The sequence below is a fragment of the Ranitomeya imitator genome, chromosome 6 (assembly GCF_032444005.1).
Source record: "Ranitomeya imitator isolate aRanImi1 chromosome 6, aRanImi1.pri, whole genome shotgun sequence".
Lineage (NCBI taxonomy): Eukaryota > Metazoa > Chordata > Amphibia > Anura > Dendrobatidae > Ranitomeya > Ranitomeya imitator.
The window spans coordinates 525,352,412-525,378,858 of NC_091287.1; the positions used below are offsets into that span (position 1 = coordinate 525,352,412).

A 26,447-nucleotide genomic window follows, 5' to 3' on the forward strand; every position below is an offset into this window, starting at 1 on the left:
CATGGGCCTAGCAGAGCACATGTTTGACCACCGCTCCATATATCGGTCTTACAGAGAGAGGAATTCTGTATTCTCCAGGAGCCCTATAAGGAATGACTGAAGCAGCGGTCAAATATTGTGCAAAGCCGCTCCACAGTGTCAGGGATTAGAGCTTCCCCTTTCTGGTAACCCCAACATTTGGGTCTGTGTACAGGTGATATCTTCTTCCAACCAGAGTACCCCTAAGGAGATGACCTTGTAATCCGTATCGATCATCCAAAGACAAGACATCTTGGGCAAAGCAGGACGACTTTATTCAGAAGCCACCATATATCCATCTGATGCGCTGCAGTACCATTCAGGGCCTTTAAAATCGAGTGGCGCTGTTTCGGGAAGATGGCAGTCGTGTTTTTCTAACATCTTAAATCATTGCTCGTACACCGGCTCTACGCTGGTGACATCTGTTTTATAGGTTCCTCAGAATAACGCTCCCTTCAGTAGATGAAGACCCCGGACCTTGCTTCCTCCACTGGATGGACCTTGTTTAGGAATTTATTTGCTGCAGGCAAAAAATCACAGTATTTATTCCAAGACTCCTGTTATAAAGTAATGATTAGCGTTATTACCATGACCCGAGGGTTCCTCCCCTTCCAAAAGATTAATAAAAACTATGATTCTGTGCTTCCGTCGGCTGTAGAGTTCCCCACCCATCGCTCTGCTCCGGAGATTCTCTCCATTCAAGTACCTATTAGTAGAGAAATTCTGCCTGGAGAGTTTCCTTCTCGATAGTCCTCCATGGAGCTGTAGTCCGGCACTAAAAACCTGGTGGACGCCTCGTTCTGGAGTGATGGTTTCCCCCACATTGTCCTCACGCCACTAATCCTAGTCTTGTGATCTTGGCAGAGAGGAAGGAATGAATGATGAAGACGATGGGCTTTGGACAACACTGAAGATCCAACTGCTGTGGAGAGAAGAGAAATACCGTAAGAATGAGAAGTAGGCAGGAACGCCAGCTGCCCACGCCTCCCCTGCCTTAGGAAGCACAGTGGATCTCCTCCACCGCTCCACCATGACAGAAGCAGCTGTCAGATGACCGCTCGCTCGTGGATTGAGGCTCTACAAAAAGAATTCGGTTTCCACCGGATTTGCAATGACATTTGACGACTTTAACTCCTTGGTGACATCCGTCGTAGATGTGCACTCTGCAAGTAAGGAGCAGATTCGGAGGCTCATAGTGTGGAGCTGGCTGTGCTGTACATCCGGCACCCGAGAGTAACTCAAGACGTCAGAGCCAGATCTGATGGTAACCGTTAAAACTCTTGTGTGGTGCTGACAATTGTGACACTTAGGCGGGAAAAATTGGGTATTTTTTAGTTGTCTTCTCCCAAGAAAAAAACATATATACACAGTCATGGTCAAAAGTGTTGGCACCCTTGATATTGGTCCAGAAAATTATTGAAATTACACTTGTTTTGTTATAAACCTATATTTCCTTGAATTGGAACAACATAAAATAAAAAAAAGCATAAAGACGCAAAGTGGACATAATTTCAGACAAAACCAAAATGGGGCGGACAAACAATGGTACCGAGCATGTGCAACCATTCATATGGGAGCAGTGGTCGCACATGCTCAGTGTAACTTAGATCATACATTTATCCTCTATTCTGTGGATCGGTTAGAAATGTTAAATGAGATTTTCCAGTTCTACGCTCAGACCCGAGAGCGCTACAAATTTCCTTGCCGTCTCCGTTTGCTGTCAATGGATGAAAACTTTTTATTTTTTTGTTTTAAATTTCCTTTTTCTCCTTGGGAGACACAGACCGTGGGTGTATGCTGCTGCCAATAGGAGGCTGACACTAAGTGATACAAAAAAAATTAGCTCCTCCCCTGCAGTGTACACCCTCCTGCTGGCTCTCGGCTCCTCCCCTGCAGTACACACCCTCCTGCTGGCTCTCGGCTCCTCCCCTGCAGTACACACCCTCCTGCTGGCTCTCGGCTCCTCCCCTGCAGTATACACCCTCCTGCTGGCTCTCGGCTCCTCCCCTGCAGTATACACCCTCCTGCCGGCTCTCGGCTCCTCCCCTGCAGTATACACCCTCCTGCCGGCTCTCGGCTCCTCCCCTGCAGTATACACCCTCCTGCCGGCTCTCGGCTCCTCCCCTGCAGTATACACCCTCCTGCCGGCTCTCGGCTCCTCCCCTGCAGTATACACCCTCCTGCCGGCTCTCGGCTCCTCCCCTGCAGTATACACCCTCCTGCCGGCTCTCGGCTCCTCCCCTGCAGTATACACCCTCCTGCTGGCTCTCGGCTCCTCCCCTGCAGTATACACCCTCCTGCTGGCTCTCGGCTCCTCCCCTGCAGTATACACCCTCCTGCTGGCTCTCGGCTCCTCCCCTGCAGTATACACCCTCCTGCTGGCTCTCGGCTCCTCCCCTGCAGTATACACCCTCCTGCTGGCTCTCGGCTCCTCCCTGCAGTATACACCCTCCTGCTGGCTCTCGGCTCCTCCCCTGCAGTATACACCCTCCTGCCGGCTCTCGGCTCCTCCCCTGCAGTATACACCCTCCTGCTGGCTCTCAGCTCCTCCCCTGCAGTATACACCCTCCTGCTGGCTCTCGGCTCCTCCCCTGCAGTATACACCTCCTGCTGGCTCTCAGCTAACCAGTTCTTGCTTAGTGTCTGTAGGAGGCACATGGGTCTGTTTCAGACCCCAACGTTTTTATTTTATTGTTTACTTTTCTGTAAATTTTTATTTTTTAATTAACGGAGTGAAGGGGGCGACGGTTCCTTTCAAGGTTCCGATCTCCCCCGAACTATCAACAGGCGAGCACGGCGAGTATACCTCCCCGTATCCTCTCCTGCGACGTGGGAAGCCATGCCTGAGCTCACTTCAGGGGCGACGGTTCCTTCATGGTCCCGATCTCCCCACACCAGCAGCAGGCGACCACATGGAGTGTCGCCTCCATGTATCCTCTCCTGGAGTGTCGCCTCCATGTATCCTCTCCTGGAGTGTCGCCTCCATGTATCCTCTCCTGGAGCCAGGCCTAATGCCGGACAACTGGCCCTGTCCACCCGGACTGAGCTCCGTGGCTGTACAGAGGCCCCTCTCTATGGCGTCCGAGCAGCCCCCACTGTCCCACCACTGTGAAAGCGGATGGCACAAGGAGGCGGACGGGTCCTCTCCACCTCCCTAACAAACGGATGATGGATTGAGGCTTATCCCTGCACCGTCCACGCTGCACAGAACAGCGCTGAAACCCACATCCGCGGCGGCTCCATGCCGGGACGCGCATCAATGGTGAGTGGATCCATCTTCAGTGGGATATTCTCATGCTGACAGGCAGCCTCAGCCACTTCCCTGTGGCCCACCTCTCTGAGGTAACGCTCTGGATGGCTGCAAAAATTTAGTCCCCGGCTTCGGCCGATTTGTAGGCCGCATCCTGGAAGTCTTGCCTGGAACGACCCACTGGTGACGTCCACCGGCTACAGAAATTTAGGCCCCGGCTTGGGCCTATTCAACATCGTGTCTGTGGCTCCGCCCCCCAAATTGGCGCTTCTCGCTCTCTGCGAGATTTTATCAACTCTGCAGCTCCCGGTGGCCATCTTGGTTCACCCGGCCAGCTCACACTGGGGTGACAGTATTTATTTATTTATTTATTTTTTTAATTTTTTTTTTCTGGTCTTAAAGGTGCATGACCAGTATTCTCTGGTCTTAAAGGTGCACGACCAGTATTCTCTGGTCTTAAAGGTGCACGACCAGTATTCTCTGGTCTTAAAGGTGCACGACCAGTATTCTCTGGTCTTAAAGGGACACTGTCACCTGGATTTGGAGGGAACAATCTTCAGCCATGGAGGCGGGGTTTCTGGGTTTTTGATTCACCCTTTCCTTACCCGCTGGCTGCATGCTGGCTGCAATATTGGATTGAAGTTCATTCTCTGTCCTCCGTAGTACATGCCTGCACAAGGCAATCTTGCCTTGCGCAGTCGTGTACTATGGAGGACAGAGAATGAACTTCAATCCAATATTGCAGCCAGCATGCAGCCAGCGGGTAAGGAAAGGGTGAATCAAAAACCCGAAAACCCCGCCTCCATGGCTGAAGATTGTTCCCTCCAAATCCAGGTGACAGTGTCCCTTTAAAGGTGCATGACCAGTATTCTCTGGTCTTAAAGGTGCATGACCAGTATTCTCTGGTCTTAAAGGTGCATGACCAGTATTCTCTGATCTTAAAGGTGCATGACCAGTATTCCCCGATCTTAAAGGCGCATGGCCAGTATTCCCCGATCTTAAAGGCGCATGACCAGTATTCCCTGGTCTTAAAGGCGCATGACCAATATTCTCTGTATTTAAAGGCGCATGACCAGTATTCCCTGGTCTTAAAGGCGTATGAGCAGTATTTCCTGGTCTTAAAGGCGCTTGATCAGTCCGAGGAGCCCTCCGCTGCCGACCCCAGCTTTATCCTCTAGTTCCCCTCAGTGGAATTCTTCCCTGACCAATCCATGGTTCTCTGACCAAGAGATTGAATCCCTCTGTGTACCCTCTGTGTTTGGAGTGCTCGCAGGACCAATATACAGGGTCCCTATCCTACATGGGAGCCGTCGGCTAGCAGGGGCCGCAAGTATTCTAGAAACGTGCAGGCATCTATAAACATACAGGTATCTAGAAACATACAGGTATCTAGAAAACGGAAGTTTTTCGTTTCCTGCTCCCTCACCAATGATTTGATGACAACAAGGCTCTGAATATGGATTGGATATTGCCTGAGCTTGCCAGAGCTTCAGAGACTAAACTCCCTCGAGAGCATTTGCCATTCAATTCGGATAAGCGATTCACTGGACAGAAGCCTCTACGTGGGATGCCATGCCTGGCCTGTTTTTTAAGGGCGACGGGTCCTTGGGCACCGATCTCCCCACACCATCAACAGACGAGCACACGGAGTGTCGTCTCCATGTTTCCTCTTCTGCATCCAGGCCTAACGCCAGACAACCTGTCCTGTCCACCTGGAGACCTGAACCCTGTGGACATATAGAGGCACCCTTTTTGGCGTACGAGCTCCCCCCTCTGCATCACCACTATTTAGTGGATGATGCAAGAAGGCGGACAATTCCTCTCCACTTCCCTGTTAAGAGGTTGATGGATCGAGGGTTCCTAATTTTTATCTCTGCACCGTGAAAAGAGGAGATGGCAAGAGACTATGACCTGCTAGATGCAGCCGCACATTCTGCCATGGGGCAGATTAACCGGGTAGAATCTCCTGTGGTATACCTACCAGTATCCCTACCTGATGGGTCATCAATTAAAAACACCACGGACTGTCAGATAGCAAATCTGGTTCGTTCCGTCTTGCGGCTTCGGGTCCAGCGCTCTATCCTCCCTAGCGGCCGCATGGATTGTTAGAGCAATGGTCTCCTGGCTGGAGACCTTAACTACCCTGATTCACACCAGCAACAACTGGCCAATCAAATCCTTTGAGCGGGAGACTGACAAAGGATTGTATAAGGATTGTCCAGCACAGTCTAGATCTAAGGGATCTTGGTTCCAAACAGGGGAACGAAAAGTAAGATCGACCCTGGACCTCAAACTTCTAACAACCTTTGACATGGTCCTCCTTCTTTGGATGGAGTTCCTCCGCTCAGCCAGTACTTCAACAGAAAAAGGTGCAGTTTCCGGCATCCATCGACATTCGGGTTGTTTGCCCTCTGCATAAATTCCTTCGCCTTTCCATTCGTCAGCAGCATTTTCAAGTCACAACCTTGTCCTTCGGCCTTGCTTCCGCACCCAGAGTGTTTGCACAGGTCATGGTAGATGTCATGTTTCTCTTGCACTCTAGAGGCGTGCTCGTCCTGCCCTGTTTGGTCTGTCTAGCCGCCCTTCCAGGACTACGCTGAGTCGTCTATATCTCTTGCGATACCTTCTCTCCTGGGCTGGCAGCTACACTTAGGGTACCGTCACACAGTGGCATTTTGATCGCTACGACGGCACGATTTGTGACGTTCCAGCGATATATCCGTGACGTTCCAGCGATCTCGCTGTGTCTGACACGCTCCTGCGATCAGGGACCCCGCTGAGAATCGTACGTCGTAGCAGATCGTTTGAAACTTTCTTTCGTCGTCTAGTGTCCCGCTGTGGCGGCATGATCACATGGTGTAACAAAGGTGTGCACGATATTGTATACGATGTGCGCATAGTAACCAACGGCTTCTACATCGCACATACGTCATGAAATTATCGCTCCAGCGTCGTACATTGCAAAGTGTGACAGCAGTCTACGACGCTGGAGCGATATTGTTACGATGCTGGAGCGTCACGGATCGTGCCGTCGTAGCGATCAAAATGCCACTGTGTGACGGTACCCTTAGACAAGTTCTCCTCATTTCCAGCCCAGCAGATATCCTTTTTGAGGATGATCCTGCACACTTCTAGAAGGATGGTAATTCTTCCTCGAGACAAGGTCATGGCCCTTCAACAGGGAGCTCGCGCAAGGAGAGTTCTGAGGACTTGATTACTCACCCCCTCATTTCATTCAATTTGCTAAGAGAGTTCTGAGGAAGAATGGTGACGACAATGGAAGCGGTTTCCTTCGCTCCGCTCGTTTTCAGCAAGTCAAACAGACTTTCAGACAATAGTCTCTGAGTTCCTTCTTCATCCAGGGCCTTTCTCCCGGTTCAATGGTTATTAGTAACTACCAATGCCAGTCTTCTTCTCCCCATCATTGTTCTGGAGATCCGAACGGTAGTTTTACAGCAGGTCCACTGCCTTCTGGCGGGTCTCCCTATCCGAATTCAATTGGATAATGCCACGGCGGTGCCTTACGTCAGTCATCTAGCAGGTACCCACGGTCAGGCGCCATAACCGAGGTACCTCACTTTCTCTGATGGGCCGAAGTCTATTATTCAGTGATCTCGGCAGTATATATCCCAGAAGTAGAACTCTGAACGGCAAACAAATTCAGCCGTCAGGGTTCCGCCTCAAGTCAGTGGGAACTCCACCCCGAAGTCTTCCATCAGATCTGTCCTTACTGGAGCTCTCCAGTTGTAGGTGGGATGACATCCAGACTGAAGGCCAATGTACTCAAGTTCGTGGTTCGGCCTCGAGATCCAAGAGCCATCGCTCTCCATGCTCTGGTTCTGCCGTGGTACCAGTTTCCATAACTCCCCTTCCACTGCTTCCGAAAGCCTTTCGGAAGCAGAAAGGGGCCCCAGTGATCCTCAGAGATCCGCACTGACCACGTCCGTTTTTTGTTTGCGGAGCTAGTATCTTCTCGCCTTATCGCAGCACAACTGCAAGTAGGGACTTTCTCACAGGGAGTTTTCACACGTAGTTCTTCCCTATCGCATACCGTTAGATCATTGGGACCTTATTATTCCTAGGAGCCTTACAGTAGGCTCCTTTTTCATCCAGGCAGACTTTACTATCAGGGAAAGTCGTCCCGTTCTCCTCTGCGATATTCTCACTCTGACGAGTCTTCGGAGCTAGCTTCTCTGCTCTTTCAGACTTTTTTCCCTTATTACCTTCGAGGCAAGGTTGTCCTCAGGCCAACTCCATCCCTTGTTACCAAGGTGGTACTGTATTACCACTGTTATGAGGGCTTAGTTCTTCCCTCATCTCTTTTGGCTCCAGTCCACAAAATGGAATAAGATCCCCCATATTCTGGACGAAGTGAGTGCTCTGAGTAGGTACGTCTTGACAACGGCATCCTTCTGAAGGTTGGACATTTTATTTGGGCTTTCTGACGGTAGAGGAAGGCTTCCTGACATTTTCAGGAAGGGTTTAGCCATTTCATCGACCACGATAAAATGGTGAATTCTTTTCACCATCCAGGAGTCCTTCCGTGCTAGATGTCAGCGTATCTCCCTGTCTATCAAGTGTCCTAGGCACCAGGCGTCTGCAAGGCACGCCTGCAAGCTTGCGGATTCGTCCAGTCCGCATGCATTCTTGAAGCACTATAAAACGCGGCAAAAACATGCAAAAAAACGCATGCCGATTTCTTGCAGAAAATTTCAGGTTTTTCTCAGGAATTTTCTGCAAGAAATCCTGAACGTGTGCACATAGCCTAAAAGTTTCACTTCACTGACAGCGAGAAGAGATTTTGGGAACATTGAGAAACTGAAATGCAAAACTTGGATGCCGGCATCTTTTATGATGACAGTCAGAACCAGTATTATGTTTTTTTGTTTTTTTTTCCATATTGCGGTGATCCTCATACTTACTACGTTTCCATCTTTAGCTTCGAATTCTAAAAACAGCATTTTAACTCCGTCATCCGAGGACATTTTCAGTTTGTCGTAAGGAAATTGTGCTAACAGCTTCGTAAAAGTACCGTCCGGCGCCTGAGCGGCAATCGAGAATCCGTGCTCGTAGTTTATCACCAGACGACATTCATGGTTTCTGTAAGAACAAGCTGAGAACAGAGAAAAAGCCGTCAGTACGTGTAACGCTGCGTATAAAGCACAACTTACTGATCCCACAGCGACGGCCGTCCTAGCCATTATCCACATGACCGCTGCAGCCAATCACCAGCATCACGTGAACAACAGAGCGACATTGCTAGTGGCGGCGCTGGATTTAAGAACTAATACTGTTTATTCCCTTTTTATATTATTATTTCTTTTACATGAAATGCATCGACAGAAAAACGGCAATTTTATTGTCTTGTTTTTAATACTTTTTTCACACCATTTACCATATAGATTAATTTTAGGTTTTTTATTTAAATTGGGCTTTTCCGGGCGCGGAAATACCAAATATTCATGGTTTTTATTTTCAGATTGGGGGAAAAAGAGGGGCGATTCCAATATTTTATGTATTTTTTTTCTCCTTTTTATGCATTTTAGATATTTATTATTTTTCAGATATATATTTTTTTAGTTTTCCAAGAGAGTTGAATTTGCTATCGTTTGACAACGGCATTTAAGTGGTTATACCAGGGCTGTGCAGTCAGAGCCCATTTTGGTGGAGTCAGAGGCGGTGTGATGGAAATTGAGGAGTCGGAGTTTTGGGTTACCGACTCTACAGCCTTGGGTTATACAGAAGCTGCAGTTGCCGGCTGTACGTCACAGCTGACACTTGTATTGCATGGCAGCATTTAAAGGGAACCTGTCACCTGAATTTGGCGGGCTCTGTTAGCGGTCCGATTTGCGGTGTTTTCTGTTCTTTCATGCACCCCTTCCTTTCCCGCTGGCCGCAATATTGTCTTGAATGTGATTCGGTTTCCTCCGTAGTACACGCGTGCGCAATGCAATCTTGCCTTGCGCACACGCAGTATGCTTTGCCCAACTGCGGGCAAAGCCGAAAAGCATTAGCTATGTCCCGGAAGTATTTCGCTGTGTTCCGGGACATAGTGCGCCGGCGCATGCGCACTAATGCTTTTCGGCTTTGAAAACACCGCCCATCGGACCGTTAACAGAGAAATTTTGTGAATCCTTCAGAATTTTACTAAATTCTGCATAAATTTGACAATATGACTTAAACAATTTTCTTTTTGGTGATTCTTATTGCAATCCAATGTTGTTCAATGTCCTCCTGATGGTGGAACTCAAGAACATTAACATTAGAGAGAGGCCTTTAGTGACTTAGTGGCTACTCTTGGGTTTCTTTATGACCTCTCAGACCATTATTTGCCTTGCTCTTGGAGTGATTTTAGACAGTCCGCCACTCCTGGGGAGGGTAATAATGATCTTTTTAAAGGGACTCTGTCACCTGAATTTGGCGGGACTGGTTTTGGGTCATATGGGCAGAGTTTTCGGGTGTTTGATTCACCCTTTCCTTACCCGCTGGCTGCATGCTGGCTGCAATATTGGATTGAAGTTCATTCTCTGTCCTCCATAGTACACGCCTGCGCAAAGCAATCTTGCCTTACACAGGCGTGTACTATGGAGGACAGAGAATGAACTTCAACCCAATATTGCAGCCAGCATGCAGCCAGCGGGTAAGGAAAGGGTGAATCAAACACCCGAAAACTCCGCCCATATGACCCAAAACCAGTCCCGCCAAATTTAGGTGACAGGTTCCCTTTAAGTTTCCACCATTTATACACAATCTGACTGATTATGGATTGGTGGAGTCCAAACCTTTTAGAGATGGTTTTGTAACATTATCTAGCCTGATGAGCACAAACAATTCTAATTCTGGGGTTCTCAGAAATCTCCTTTGGCCATGCCACAATGCGCGTCCACAAACATGTTCTTTAAATAAAACGGGTCGCCCACTCACACGTGATTGTCATCCCATTGATTGACAACACCCGATACTAATGTCAACTTCAAATTATCTGCGAATCCTAAGGTTACGTTCCCACAATGAGTTTTCTGGTCAGTTTTTTTCGCTGCGTATTTTCTAAAAAAAATGCAAGTAACCTATTTTACTTAATGGGTGCAGAAAATCTGCAACATCAAAAACTCCCCAAAACCTCATTGTGAGAACGTAGCCTGACAGTTCACATACTTTTGCCAGTCACAGACATGTGATATTGGATCTTTATTTTTTCATTGAAAAATGGGAACGTCTAAGGAAATGTTCACATGCTGCATTTTTTCTGCAGTAAAAACACTGTTCAAAATGCCCGTTTTCCTGTGTAGCTGTTGCAGCTTTTTTTGTATTTGCATTTTTTTGGGTGTGGATTACAACTGTGCTTTGTACATGTTTAATAAAGTTCATTTTATTCAACAAATGCTACAAAAACATTTTGTTTAGTTTTTTTTTGCAGCATTTTTCACTTTCTCATCGCGTTCTACGCATGAGAAAAAAACGCTGAAAGAATCAACATGCTGCAGATTTCAAAACACTGCAGGTCTCGGGGATAAAAAAAAAAAACAAGCGTGGGCAAGAGATTTCGGAAATCTCATCGCTGCTTCTGTAAAAAGCAGATTTTAAATTTGCATAAAATGCAGCATGTGAACATAGCCGAATATTTTTGATTAGCGTGATTTGATCCTCTTTATCTGCTTTTAGCACTTCTATGATTTTCTCATGTAGTTTTGGATCCAGGAAGAAATGTGGAAAATTCTGAATCGTTCACAAACTTTCAAGTACTGGAATACGGGATATTGCAGTTCAGCTCCACTGACGAGAATGGGACTTAGCTGCACTACCACACCCAACCTGTAGAAGGCGTGGCGCTGTTTTGTGTAAACCTACAGCCATTTGTTACTCCCCAGACCTATGGATGGATCTGGTGCTTACGGGTGGTGATCTCCTTGATGAGCTCCGCTGCGTTGTGACATCCCTGCACGATATGTCTGGTCCACAGTGAGAGGTCTCTACTGGTTTCCACTCTGAACAGATGGGTCTCTATCCCTTGTCGGGAACCAGTTCTTGTGGCAAAAGAAAATTCTGTTCCCAGTAGTGTAGAGCTTTTTCCTGGTCCAGAATGCACCAGCCTGTGGGAAAATGGAGGAAAACCATAACAGTTTACTGTGGTTGTCGGACTGAGGTCGTGTCGGACTGTGGTCGTGTCGGACTGAGGTCGTGTCGGACTGAGGTCGTGTCGGACTGAGGTCGTGTCGGACTGAGGTCGTGTCGGACTGAGGTCGTGTCGGACTGTGGTCGTGTCGGACTGTGGTCGTGTCGGACTGTGGTCGTGTCGGACTGTGGTCGTGTCGGACTGTGGTCGTGTCGGACTGAGGTAGTGTCGGGATGAGATCGTGTCGAACTGTGGTCGTGTCGGACTGTGGTCGTGTCGGAATGAGGTCGTGTCGGACTGTGGTCGTGTCAGACTGTGGTCGTGTCGGACTGTGGTCGTGTCGGACTGTGGTCGTGTCGGACTGTGGTCTTGTCGGACTGTGGTCGTGTCGGACTGTGGTCGTGTCAGACTGTGGTCGTGTCGGACTGTGGTCGTGTCGGACTGAGGTAGTGTCGGACTGAGGTCGTGTCGGAATGAGGTCGTGTCGGACTGTGGTCGTGTCGGACTGTGGTCGTGTCGGACTGAGGTCGTGTCGGACTGAGGTCGTGTCGGACTGAGGTCGTGTCGGAGTGAGGTCGTGTCGAACTGTGGTCGTGTCGGACTGTGGTCGTGTCGGACTGTGGTCGCGTCGGACTGAGGTCGTGTCGGACTGCTCGCGTCGGACTGTGGTCGTGTCGGACTGTGCTCGCGTCTGACTGTGCTCGGCTTCTCTCTCTGTGATGGGCTGACGTGAGCTGATACTTAGATGGGTAGTAGACGGCAACAGACATCCATCGTCCATTTTCCACTTTTAGAAAACATTCCGATCCTAATACCAAAAAAACACACATGCTACTTACCCTCCCTGGGTCCAGCGTTTGTGATTGGCTGCAGCGGTGATGTCAGGGCTGGACCTGATGAAGGCGAGTATTATCGCCATTTGTTTTGTTTTTTTTCTATTTTTCTCTACTATCCAACTTTTTGTAAAATTGGAAAAACCCTTTTAAGGGATTTGTACACTTTTTTTTGCAAATAATTTTAGAATACAACAAAATTTCTAATGGTTTTGATTAAAAAATAAAATAAAATCTGTATTGTGCACACAGCAGAGCTATGTCTCACCACCGTTCCAGACTACAAATAAATCCTGAGATCTCGTCATAGACAACCCATTTTGTATCGAAGCTGGTGTCGAAGAGGATTTGGTTCCCAACCCCCATCCTTCCCAAACAAACGCCGCAGTACCCCTCCAGAGGATAAGTCTGTACCCCTTTAAAAAGCTGTTAGGCGCTGGTTATTTCTTACCCCTACATATGGACGCTCAGCTGTACAGTCATGTGATCAAAGGGAAGACAGGAGAAAGCCGCTGCCGGACATCTCTGCCGGTGGCTTATTCTTCCTGGAGAACAATTAAACCGTCGGATCCTTATTTCCCCTGACATAATCTGTTGGGGGGAGAGTTGGGAGACCCCCATACACATTAGATGGTTGATATTGGCAGGATTGGCCAACTTTAATCTAAAGTTAGGACCCCCGTCCATGACCTCTTATGAGGTCATGATGGGACAATCACTGTATAGTTACATTTTTGGTGATTTATCCGCTGATTATTAGATCCATGATTGCATTTCACGACTCGGACCCCCAACAGAATATTATAATTAGGCAGCTCGTATCCACTGTTCTTAATCTAATATTGTGTGCTATGTATGACTCCCACCCCTTAAAAAAAAAAAATAAAGACCTTCCCAACCCACAAACGACACGCTTTTTCTTCTTCAAAAGACATTATCGCGGTAATAGATCACCTTCCCCTGGAGTGTGACACTAAACACACCCTGTACGGACACAACCTGCAATTATTAATTTGCGCTTGTGATGCCGGATGTTCTTGATGATGATCAGGCCGAGTCGTGACCGTTTACGCACCACAGACAGAAAGGGTTAATCCCCATCACGCCTTCTTCCAGACACTACGGTAATTCCCTCTCGTTTTGTACCGACGATCAGAAAGTGTTCTCCGGTGACAGCAAAAAAAATTAAAAAAATAATATCTACCTGAAAGGGCACGGCTACAGAAAACTTCACAGTTCACTTTAGGTTATTGGATATTTTTTTTTATTTTTCTTTCCATTTTTACTAAATTTTTCAGCTAAGTTAAGAAGCAAAAGAGAATTTCAGGTCAAATCCTTCAATGACCAGATGAGATTAATCCTAAAGGATTTTATGGGTTTTTTCCCTTCATTTTTATTTTTTTAAAGTACCAAAATTGGTACCCAACCCAAACTCAACAGCCTCATAGGCACACAGTCCTAGCCGAAAGTGTTAGCACCCTTGAAATTGTTCCAGAAAATGATTTCAATTATGTTTTGTTATACACATGTTTATTTCCTCTGTGTGTATTGGAACAACACAAAAAAAACAGAGAAAAATAGGAAAATTGGATATAATTTCACCTAAAAACCCAAATATGGGCCGCACAAAAGTGTTGGCACCTTCCCAAGATTGTGGGTAAACAACTTTGTTTCAAGCATGTGATGCTCGTTTAAACTCACCTGTGGCAAGTAACAGGAGTGGGCAATATGAAAACAACACCTGAGGCCAGGTAAAAAGAGATTCAATCTTTGCATTTTGTCTGTGTGTGCCACACTAAGCATGGAGAACAGAAAGAGTAGAAGAGAACTCTCTAAGGACTTGAGAACCAAATTGTTGAAATACACAGGAAAATAAGTATTTGATACACTGCAGATTTTGCAAGTTCTGCCACTTACAAAGAATGGAGAGGTCGGAAATTGTTATCGTAGGTACACTTCAACTGTGAGAGACAGAATCTAAAAATAAAACTCAGAAAATCACATTGTATGATTTTTAAATAATTAAATTGCATTTTATTGCATGAAATAAGTATTTAATCACCGACCAACCAGCAAGAATTCTGGCTCTCACAGACCTATTAATTTTCCTCTAAGAAATCTCCTACTCTGCACTTATTACATGTATTAATTGCACCTATTTGAACTCGTTACCTGTATGTGTGGACAGGTGTCTTTTAATCAATCAATTGCACTCCAACCTCTCCACCGTGGCCAAAACCAAAGAGCTGTCTAATGACAAAAGGGACAAAATTGTAGACCTGCACAGGGTTAGGATGGGATACAGGACAATAGGCAGCAGCTTGGTGAGAAAGCAACAACTGTTAGCACAATTATTAAAAAATGGAAGAAACACAAGATGACTGTCAATCTTCCTCGGTCTGAGGCTCCATGCATGACCTCACCTCCTGGGGTAAGGATGATACTGAGAGAGATCAGGAATCAGCCCAGGAGTACATGGGATGACTTGGTCAATGACCTGAAGAGAGCTGGGACCACAGTCTCAAAGATTATCATTAGTCATACACTACGCGGTCATGGATTAAAATCCTTCAGGACTGGCAAGGTCCCCCTGCTGACGCCAGCACATGTCCAGGTCCATTTGAAGTTTGCCAATCACCATTTGAATGATCCAGAGGAGGCATGGGAGAATGTTGTGAATTCTGTGGCCAAGCTCCCTCCTGTGGTCGTGAGTGGTACTGCGGCTGGTTCTGTCTATAAGCTTCCTTTGGTGGATGAGAGTGGTACTGCGGCTTCTGAGTTTCCTTCCTCAGGTGATGAGGTTAAGTCGTTAGGTGCTGCTCTATTTAACTCCACCTGGTGCTTTGATACTGGCCTTCAGTCAATGTTCTAGTGTTGGTCTTGTTTCCTCCTGGATCGTTCCTGTGGCCTGTTATCCTGCATAAGCTAAGTTTTGCTATTTTTTCTGTCCAGCTTGCTATTTTGGTTTTTCTTGCCTGCTGGAAGCTCTGAGACGCAGAGGGAGCACCTCCGTACCGTTAGTCGGTGCGGAGGGTCTTTTTGCCCCTCTGCATGGTTGTTTTGTAGGTTTTTGTGTTGACCGCATAGCTCTCTTTCCTATCCTCGGTCTATTCAGTAAGTCGGGCCTCACTTTGCTAAATCTATTTCATCTCTGTGTTTGTATTTTCATCTTACTCACAGTCATTATATGTGGGGGGCTGCCTTTTCCTTTGGGGAATTTCTCTGAGGCAAGGTAGGCTTATTTTTCTGTCTTCAGGGCTAGTTAGTTTCTCAGGCTGTGCCGAGTTGCATAGGGAGCGTTAGGCGCAATCCACGGCTACCTCTAGTGTGGTGTGTTAGGATTAGGGATTGCGGTCAGCAGAGTTTCCACGTCTCAGAGCTCGTCCTTAATTTTTGGTCATTGTCAGGTCACTTGTGTGCTCTGTACTTCTATGTCCATTGTGGTTCTGAATTACCTGTTCATAACAGGAGAAGATATGATCAGAGGAGAACCAAAGTAAAACGTTTTGGTATCAACTCCACTCACCATGTTTGGAGGAAGAAGAAGGATGAGCACAACCCCAAGAACACCGCCCCAACCGTGAAGCATGGTGGGGAAACATCATACATGCTTTTCTACAAAGTGGACAGGAAGACTGCTCCATATTGATGGAAGGATGGATGGGGTCAGGTATCGCAAAATTTTGGCCAACAACCTCCTTCCCTCAGTAAGGCTAGGGTCACATTGCGTTAGTGCAACCCGTTTAGCGCTAGCGGGTTGCGCTAACGCAATGTTTTTAATGTGGCCTCGTCCCGGGGTCGCGGTAACGTCCCCGCTCTCGCAGATCCCCGATCTGTGAGAGCGGGGAACGGACCGCGGGCGCGCCAGGAAACACCGGCGCGTCGCTAGCGCGTGCCGAACATGGCACGCGCTAGTGCTGCGCGTTCCCATTGCCGTGAATGGGCGCGCTAACGGACGCGTTGCATGGCGTTAATTTCGCCGTGCAACGCTGTCCGTTAAGCGCGTTCCCATAACGCAATGGGAACCCAGCCTTATTAAGAGCATTGAAGATGGGTCATGGCTGGATCTTCCAGCATGAAAATTACCAGAAACACACAGCCAGGGCAACTAAGGAGTGGCTCCGTAAGAAAGCATTTCAAGATCCTGGAGTGGCCTAGCCAGTCTCCAGACCTAAACCCAATAGAAAATCTTTGGAGGGAGCTGAAACTCAATGTTGCCCAGCGACAGCCTGAAGCCTGAGAGATCTGGAGAAGATCTGTATAGAGGAGTTGGTCAAAATCCCTGCTGCAGTTTGTGCAAACTTGGTCAAGAAGGGTGCAAGTCCATCTCGAGAGACCTTTATGTTCCTTTGCTCATGACGCGCAACATAATTAAGAAGTTTACATGGCACTGTAGCTAATGTCACTGGACATGGGTAGCAGAGAAAAACTGATGAAAGGATGCAATGCAGGATGGTGGATAAGCAGCCCCAAACAAGTTCTAAAGAAATTCAAGCTGTCAGGCAGGCTCAGGGTGCATCAGTGTCGGTGTGAAATATCCGTTGACATTTGAATGAAATGACACACTATGGTAGGAAACTCAGGAGGACCCACTAGTGACATAAAAGGCTAGAATAAAGTGTGCCCAAATGTACACGAGTAGGACAAAATCCTTCTGGGAAAGCGTCTTGTGGACAGATGAGACCAAGAGAGAGCTTTTTGGTAAAGCACATCATTCTACTGTTTACCAAAACGTAATGAGGTCTACAAAGAAAAGAATGCCATACTTACAGTCAAATATGGTGGAGGTTCAAAGCTATTTTGAGGCTGTCTTGGTGCCTCTGGCACTGGGTGCCTTGAGTGTGCAAGGCATCATGAAATCTGAAGATTACCAAAAGATTTTGGGTTTCAATGTAGTGCCCATTGTCAGAAAGCTTGGTTTGTGTCCTAGGTCATGGGTAACGACTTCAAACATATTTCAAGACGCACCTAGAAATGGATGGAAACAACGCTGGAGAGTTCTGAAGTGGCAGTAATGAGTCCAGGTCTAAAACCAATTGAACACCTGTGGAGAGATCTTAAAATTGCTGTTGGGAGAAGGCGCCTTCACATATGAGGGACCTGGAGCAGTTTACAAAAGTAGAGTGATCAACAATTCCAGTTGTGAGGTGTAAGAAGCTTGTCGATGGTTATAGGAAGTGACTGATTGCAATTATTTATTCGAAAGGCTGTGCAACCAAATATTAAGTTGAGGGTGCCAACAATTTTGTCCGGCCCATTTTTGTCCGTTTGTGTGAAATTCTGTCCAATTTGCCTTTTTTCTCTGTTTTTTTGTGTTGTTCTGATATACATAAAGGAAATAAACATGCGTACAACAAAACATGTGCAATTGCAAACATTTTCTGGGCGATAAACAATTCATTTTCTGGAACAATTTTTAAGGGTACCAATATTTTCGGCTAAGACTCTTTATAACGCTGCAGCCAAGTTTGGGACAGGAAACTCCCGGTCGGTCTGTGCATCATGGTTCACACTCATTCTACCCGTAGCCTGAAAGGGAGTCTATCAGCAGAAAATGACGGTGCAAACCAAGCACAGATGCACGGTGCACCATTGACATGGCCGAGAAGTTCAGCACACCTTCCCAACTACTTCTTTTCCTCTCTATCTCAGCTCTTCTTTTCCCTGATTGACTGGGAGCTATAGAGCCATGGCAAACATGCAGGGGGGAAGGTGCACTGAACTGTTTGGCCGCACAAAGGGTGCACCGAGCGCCTGTGCTCTGTTTTAATAGTTAGAGTTCCTTTAAGCGGGCACCATGTCAATAAATTACTATCTGGACTGAAATAATTTTCAAGGGAGTCCCTGAGTTTGTGCACTGCCCTCCACCAGCTTGTGTAGGACATGGGTCCCACTCCTGAACCTTAGTGGGGGTAGGGCTCCTTGGCCTGAAGAGGTTCGGTACCTGCGGCTATATCCTTTAGAGTCACATATAAGATATTGAATGATGGGGACTCGTACAATCTACAAATCTTATTACTAAGGGAATAAGAACAAAGTTGTGATTATGATCTGTATGTCCCTTGTGTACTTTCTGAAGATTTGGGATTTTTTTTTTCTTGGGGGCAGGGGGTTAAACAAGAAGTGGCGCAGTCTCCGCTTCCCATATAATAGATTGATTGTATTCACTTTCAGTTGTGATCTGGCCTCATTATTCACAGTTGTTACACAGATAGGGAACCAGGACAGCGTGACGGAGGAAGTGTACAGCATGACGGAGGAAGTGTAACCACGCTGTGTTGTTTCATTTCAGTATCTAACTATTCTAATGACCTCAGAAAAAAAATCCCCAAAGTCCATTATAACAAGAGTCCGAAGCAAACGAGGCAAATAGGTAACTAAAGCCAAAAGCAAATCTTTGTTTTTTTGTTATAACTGAGCCCGATACATAGAATTACTGCCCAGAGTAATGTAGAAATTACAGGTTGATCAGTGCAGGATCAGTAATGTAATGTATGTACACAGTGACTGCACCAGCAGAATAGTGAGCGCAGCTCTGGAGTATAATACAGGAGGTAACTCAGGATCAGTAATGTAATGTATGTACACAGTGACTGCACCAGCAGAATAGTGAGTGCAGCTCTGGAGTATAATACAGGATGTAACTCAGGATCAGTAATGTAATGTGTGTACACAGTGACTGCACCAGCAGAATAGTGAGCGCAGCTCTGGAGTATAATACAGGAGGTAACTCAGGATCAGTAATGTAATGTATGTACACAGTGACTGCACCAGCAGAATAGTGAGTGCAGCTCTGGGGTATAATACAGGATGTAACTCAGGATCAGTAATGTATTGTATGTACACAGTGACTACACCAGCAGAATAGTGAGTGCAGCTCTGGGGTATAATACAGGATGTAACTCAGGATCAGTACAGGATCAGTAATGTAATGTATGTACACAGTGACTGCACCAGCAGAATAGTGAGTGCAGCTCTGGAGTATAATACAGGATGTAACTCCGGATCAGTAATGTAATGTATGTACACAGTGACTGCACCAGCAGAATAGTGAGTGCAGCTCTGGGATATAATACAGGATGTAACTCAGGATCAGTAATGTATGTATACAGTGACTGCACCAGCAGAATAGTGAGTGCAGCTCTGGAGTATAATACAGGATGTAACTCAGGATCAGTAATGTAATGTATGTACACAGTGACTGCACCAGCAGAATAGTGAGTGCAGCTCTGGAGTATAATACAGGATGTAACTCAGGATCAGTAATGCAATGTATGTACACAGTGACTGCCCCAGCAGAATAGTGAGTGCAGCTCTGGAGTATAATACAGGATGTAACTCAGGATCAGTAATGTAATGTATGTATACAGTGACTGCACCAGCAGAATAGTGAGTGCAGCTCTGGGATATAATACAGGAGGTAACTCAGGATCAGTAATGTAATGTATGTATACAGTGACTGCACCAGCAGAATAGTGAGTGCAGCTCTGGGGTATAATACAGGAGGTAACTCAGGATCAGTAATGTAATGTATGCACACAGTGACTGCACCAGCAGAATAGTGAGTGCAGCTCTGGGGTATTATACAGGATGTAACTCAGGATCAGTAATGTAATGTATGTACACAGTGACTGCACCAGCAGAATAGTGAGTGCTGCTCTGGGGTATAATACAGGATGTAACTCAGGATCAGTAATGTAATGTATGCACACAGTGACTGCACCAGCAGAATAGTGAGTGCAGCTCTGGAGTATAATACAGGATGTAACTCCGGATCAGTAATGTAATGTATGTACACAGTGACTGCACCAGCAGAATAGTGAGTGCTGCTCTGGAGTATAATACAGGATAAATAATATATTTACAGTTACTAAACCTTTTTAAATATCAGCATATACAGTTTATAAAGGAATATTCACTTCAATCAAACAATCCTACATTGTGATGTGATAGATTCGGGAAGGGCGTACACACAGCATTACATTGCATTATTCCCAGTCCTTGTAGGTAATTGTCAGTAGTGCAGTGGACGTGGTACCTGGTGGCAATGAGCGGGTAGCTGTGCACGGGGCTGCACCAGGCGTCCTTCATGCGGGGCATGCTCTCATACATGAGTAGGTCTTTCTCTGTGACAACTATCAGGACCGGCTTCCAGTGTTTCTCATTTTCTCCCGGTACCTAAAAGAGACAGACAGTGACAATAAGAGACTGACCGGAGGCGGTGAGTTTTTCAGGTTATGTCGTCTATCTTACCGATCAGAGGTTTATAATAATCAGATGATACAGCCATTCTGACATGGATATTCAAAGTAAGTACACCAGTCTTATCCAGTCTAAGAGATCAATTTAATAATGTTTGTAGATTTTCTAGTAAAATCTAGTGACAGATCCGCTTTCACAGACACGCACCTCTTAATAAATCCGTTTAAGCAAAATCGATTAGAAATGGTAGCAGTTAGTTGAAAACTTATACGGTGATTTTGTGTAATTTCTATTAAAACCAGAACATCTCTTCAAAACCCCCCCCAAAAAGCAGCAACATTCCCGGAGTGAAGAGTATAATGTGACCGAGTCAGCCGGTACAGAGTTTCCTCGGCAGATGCCTCCCTGGGCTGAGCGCTGCTCCTGAGCACGGCCTGACTGCGGTTTGTAGGGTAGCTCAAGCTTCAGATCTCTGGTTTCACCGGTAATTTCCAGGACGGTACAACGTTGTGACTAAACCACCCCGAGAAACTGCCAAATTCTCCCACATATGAAGGACGTGACTGGAGCTCTGGACAACCACAAACAAAATGTTTGACTCGTCTATACTCTTTGAGTTATACTTCATGTACCCGGGATATTAAAACCACCGGATGACCATGAATAGAAGATTGTAGTGAAAGACGGGTTCAGTCTAACGTGCGTATGACGGGGCGTAGAGGAACCACACGCCCCTGAGACTAGGCAAGAGCCAAAGACTCCACTGTCAAATAGCACCAGAAATGACTGTCACAGGTTAGGTGGGCTCAGGAGCTTAAATTCATCACAAAGACCCTACAGTCTGCACCCACTGGGGCTCACAATCTAAATTCCCTATCACTATGTCTTTGGACTGTAGGAGGAAACAGGAGAACCCAGAGGAAACCCACACAAACACAGGGAGAACATACAAACTCCTTGCAGATATTGTCCTTGGTGGGACTTGTACCCAGGACCTCAGTGCTACAATGCTAACCACGAGGACATGATTAAGCCCCAACCCACTCACTTTTGGGAATTGTTTAGTGTATTCCACCCCATTTTAGGTGGAGGACACAGGGTTGTTCCAGCAAAAATTGGGACTATTGGCAAATGTGCAGAGGTTCCAGTGTGCTTTGCTGAATCTTCCCATACCAGAAATGGACTTGAGAAAAATCCCGGAAAAAAGGGACAGTGCAGTACGAGAAAAGTTTGCCTCTTTGAAAATCTTTCCTGCTATGTACAGTACTGACCAAAAGTTTGGACACATGTGGCACCCCTAGGGGTATTTGCCACAAAAACAGTTACTGACACTAAATACAAATACTAAAATAGCAAGACTGCACTACCACCTCCGGCCAGAAGGGGGAGCTCCAGAGACTCCCCTTGATCCATTCTGGTCTGAGAGAAGAACTGGCAGTTAGGCTAAGGAGCTGAAAGTGAGAGGTCATACAGCTGAATTTCTAACAGCCCTATGATGGTTTCCAGGCCCAAATCACCGGCCTGAGGAGAAAAGGGACAGAGAAAGAGGACATTGTGAGAACCGGGTAGCATTAATCACTACCCAGAACAGGCGCAAAGACGCATACTGGATCCGTGGCTGTATTCATTATATATAATACAGCAACCGGAAAAACGTGAGGTGATATCAGCTTCACTAGGGCCGGACGCAGCAACAGACACAGAGTTCAGCGGTACTCCTGGAGGGGGTAAGCCGATAAAAGGACTCGGGTTGCCCGTCGAACCAGGACCCGGAGGGGACAGATTGGGCCGGCAGCCAGTTCACATACAGCAGCAGGGCCACACAGAAACTGCATACAATAAGAGGCGAAGACCCCGGCAGGGTCAAAGTAACTTAGAGTTCCCATACAGACTCCGGTGACAGGACTGGTTGTAAATCCCTTTATGTTGAAGTAAACTGGTTAAACGTTTCAGTGCCTCAGACTTTCATTTGGACAATAGCCATCTATCCAGGATCAGGATCATCACTGCTGAGAGAACCTGCTGCTGATCAAGTAAGTGCCTGTTCCCTCATGATACCCCTTACACTGTGCATTGCCTGAGGCCACAGCACCGGGTCAAGCCACCCGTGACATCTCCCTCAAGAGACAGACCCCATTGGTCCGGTGCTGGGTACCCCGGTCTCCTGGGCGTCACAATTGGCGTCACGAACAGGATTCAGCCAGCCCGTATACCGGGTATTGTGTGCCGTGATTGGAGCCCAAAACTGTGAAAACTTGGATGAAAAATCTTGAAAATTGACTTTATTAAAGACAATTCCATTTCCCATTAAAAACTATTGAAAGTGACTTTTCCCCATTGGTTATAATGGAGTAAAGATGGCCGCCATCACCTCATAACCGTTAGGCAAGAGACTGTTAATTGAGCTACGCCATTAACTGAGCCCCAGTCTGACTGAAAAACTTCAGAATCCGCCATTACAGAGCGCGTGGCAGCAGGGGGCGTGTCATTGTGGGCGGCACCAAGCTGAGCGCTCTGACGTCAGAGCAAGGGGAAAACCAATCCTGCTGCACAGCGGAACGAATCTACACTATCCCGACGGAAGCGGAGGACCGGAAGGGTCCGGATTAACTAAGGGGGCACAGTATGTCGCAGCACGGAGACGCCGCAGCACTCGGCAACGCTAATGCAGCTGAAAGACAGAGTGTCGATAGAGAGTCCGGTAGCACAGCGGTGCAAGGAGTGGCGCCCATCATGCCGGTGCTGATGCCATATACCCCGGGTGGCCCATGGCTTCCAATGTATGAAGGTGAGCCTAATACCCTTGACGATTTCAGAGAAAAGATGCTGGCCCATTTTGACATGTTCCCTGTGGGTGAAGTTCAGCGTGTTAGTCTCCTGATGATGCAGTTAAGTGGCCATGCTAAGCGAGAAGTCACAGCATGGGCAGCTGATCTAAAAGGCACTGTTGAACGCATATTTGCTGGATTAAAAGCTACATTTGAAACCACTGCCAGCAGCAAAGCTAAAATACGATTCTTTAATTGCAAACAAAAAGCTAATGAGGGCGTGAGAGACTTTGCCTTAAATCTGCAGGAAGCCCTTAAATCACTTACACTGGCTGAACCCATTTTTAACACTGGAGCGGATAAACTGCTAAGAGATCAATTTATTGAGGGACTCTACACCCCTTCTCACCGGGGGCATGTGAGCATGCTTGTTTTTAAGAACCCTGAATTGACATTTGCCAAATTAAAGGAGAGCGCTATACGTCTCCAGCTGGCAGAGGCACCTCGGGATCAGGATCCTGCGCAACCCATGGCAGAGGCACCTCAACAACAGGGAGTGCAAGTGACATCAGCTATGTCCGGGACCATTGCTAAGCCCCTGGGGCCCAGTACTAATGAGGCTCTTCAACAAAAGCTTGACTCTTTAACTGATGTTGTTGCTGCAATGGCTAAAACCATGCAGGAGATGAGAGGACCCAAGATGGAGTTGGCAAACCGTAGAGAGGATGTTCCATGGATGAGACCCCGGAAATACCCGACATGGAGAGGACGACCCCGCGACCGCTACCAATCGGATGGACAGCCCATTTGCCGCCGTTGCCAGCAGCCAGGCCACTTTGCACGAGATTGTGATTTAAACGGGAATCCCCTGGGAATGCGGGCCGCTTCGCAGGAATGACCTTTCAAGGCCCAACACCCTGGCACGACAGGTACATCGGGGGACGACCCATTATCTCTATTGTGCTGGACGGAATTCCCCTCAACGCTTTGCTGGACACAGGTTCCCAGATTTCATCTATACCGCATATCCTTTATAAGAGGTACTGGGCTGATGCAGATATTGATAAAGGGCCCTCTGATGTTGAACTAGATATATGGGCCAGTAATGGTAAGTTGGTACCGAAACTAGGATTCAGGGAGATGACCATAAAGATTGGTAAAGTAGAATTGAAGAAACAGGGTATAATTGTTGTTGATGTTGACCGGCGTAACTGTGAACCAACTGTATTGATAGGAATGAATGTGTTAGAAAACTGCTTTGCCGAAGTTATTTCTGTCTTACAGCAAATTGCTGCAACTGCCCAATCCTACCAGCAGAGAGTTCTCCGGAGGGAAATAAAAGTATTGATGTTAAGGCAACAGGTAGAAGTTGCAGGTGGAGAAATCGGCAGTGTGAGGGTAAGTGATCCAACGTCTATTGTAATCCCACCAAAAACAGAAATGCTGGTATGGTGTAGAGCAGCCATTGGTACTAAGGGACGAGATTATCAAGCCTTAATAGAACCAGTGTACACCGACAGCAGGCCCACTATACTCACAGCACGAGGGGTAGTCGAGGTACATCGGGGACGAGTGCCGGTACGACTTTTGAACTGTGGAGAGGAAGAGGTCACTTTGCCAAGGTATGCTACAGTGGCAAAGCTATATACTGTTGACAACAATGCCATCACAACCATTGAGCCCTTAGAACCAACCTGTCAGGTGGAAAGCAACGGCTCAGACGGAGAATTGGAGGATTGGTGTCAACATCTACACGTGGGCATAAATTCAACACCTACCCATCAAAAACAAGGGGTGTATAGGCTAGTGACGGAATATGAACAAGTCTTCAGTAAACACCCATTGGACTTCGGACGGATAGAAGGGGTAGAACACACAATCCCCACCGGTGACCATCCCCCAATAAAAGAAAGATATAGACCCATACAGCCCGCTCACTATCAATGTGCAAAAGATATGCTGAGGGAGATGAAACAGGCCGGGGTAATAAGAGACAGCTGTAGCCCCTGGGCGGCCCCTCTAGTGATTGTCAAAAAAAAGGACGGAACCATGAGAATGTGCGTAGACTACCGGCGGATTAATAACATCACCCATAAAGACGCCTACCCCTTGCCTAGGATAGAAGAGTCCTTGACTGCTTTGAAATCTGCTAATTATTTTTCCACCTTAGACTTAACAAGCGGGTATTGGCAAGTCCCTGTGGCTGAGAGAGATAAGGAAAAGACGGCATTCACCACACCAATGGGTCTATGTGAATTTAATCGCATGCCATTCGGACTCTGCAACGCATCCGGTACCTTCCAGCGGTTGATGGAATGCTGCCTCGGACACAAGAACTTCGAGACCGTCCTCCTGTACCTAGATGATGTGATCGTCTACTCAAAGACTTACGAACAACACTTAAAAGACCTGGCAGAAGTGTTCGATGCCTTATCCAGGTATGACATGAAAATCAAGCCATCCAAATGTCACCATCTCAAGCCAAAGGTACAGTACCTGGGACACATCGTGAGTTCGGAGGGAGTAGCACCGGATCCCGAGAAAATAAGCGCCATAAGGGATTGGCCAAGACCTACCAACGCAAAAGAAGTGAGGCAATTCCTGGGATTGGTGGGTTACTATCGCAGATTTATAAAAGGATTTACCAAGTTGGCAGCACCCTTGCAAGACGCCTTGGTAGGGCAGACGAAGAAACCTTCAAACCGAAACCCTCCTTTTCAGTGGAACGACGAAAGGGAAGACTCCTTTGAACAACTAGCACTGCTGCAGCCAGGCATGTCCTCTGAAAGCCGGAGGAGTGACTGCTCCAGTAAGGAGGGAAATAGGAGAGCAGGGCAGGCCAGACAGGTGCTGGTAGTGGGCGACTCAATTATTAGGGGAACAGATAGGGCAATCTGTCACAAAGACAGGGATCGTCGAACGGTGTGCTGCCTACCTGGCGCTCGAGTCCGACACATCGCTGATCGGGTGGACAGATTATTGGGAGGGGCTGGTGAGGACCCAGCGGTCATGGTGCACATTGGCACTAATGACAAAGTTAGAGGTAGGTGGAAGGTCCTTAAAGATGATTTCAGGGAATTAGGCTGCAAGCTGAAAGCAAGGACCTCCAACGTGGTATTTTCCGAAATACTGCCGGTACCACGTGCCACGCCAGAGAGGCAACGGGAGATTAGGGAGGTTAATAAGTGGCTCAAGAATTGGTGTAGGAAAGAGGGGTTTGGTTTCCTGCAGAACTGGGCCGACTTCTCAGTTGGCTACAGGCT

General features: G+C 47.1%; 1 protein-coding gene across 2 annotated transcripts in view; it reads right to left on the reverse strand.

The window, feature by feature from the left end:
* Positions 1 to 269: 269 nt before the first annotated feature.
* Positions 270 to 26,447, reverse strand: part of SNTB1 (syntrophin beta 1) — a 212,255-nt gene continuing 186,077 nt past the window's right edge. Inside the window, exons 4-8 of one of the 2 annotated variants that reach the window (XR_011314129.1) lie at positions 20,253 to 20,392; positions 11,162 to 11,358; positions 8,191 to 8,381; positions 725 to 940; positions 270 to 538 (exon numbers count right to left, since the gene is read on the reverse strand). Coding sequence is in view for 1 of the 2 variants with exons in the window: in XM_069731841.1 (XP_069587942.1) it covers positions 848 to 940; positions 8,191 to 8,381; positions 11,162 to 11,358; positions 20,253 to 20,392 (621 nt within the window). In the remaining variant the exon portion in view is untranslated. Of the gene's footprint in view, positions 941 to 8,190; positions 8,382 to 11,161; positions 11,359 to 20,252; positions 20,393 to 26,447 lie in introns of both variants that reach the window. The other variant, XM_069731841.1, reaches the window with a different exon arrangement.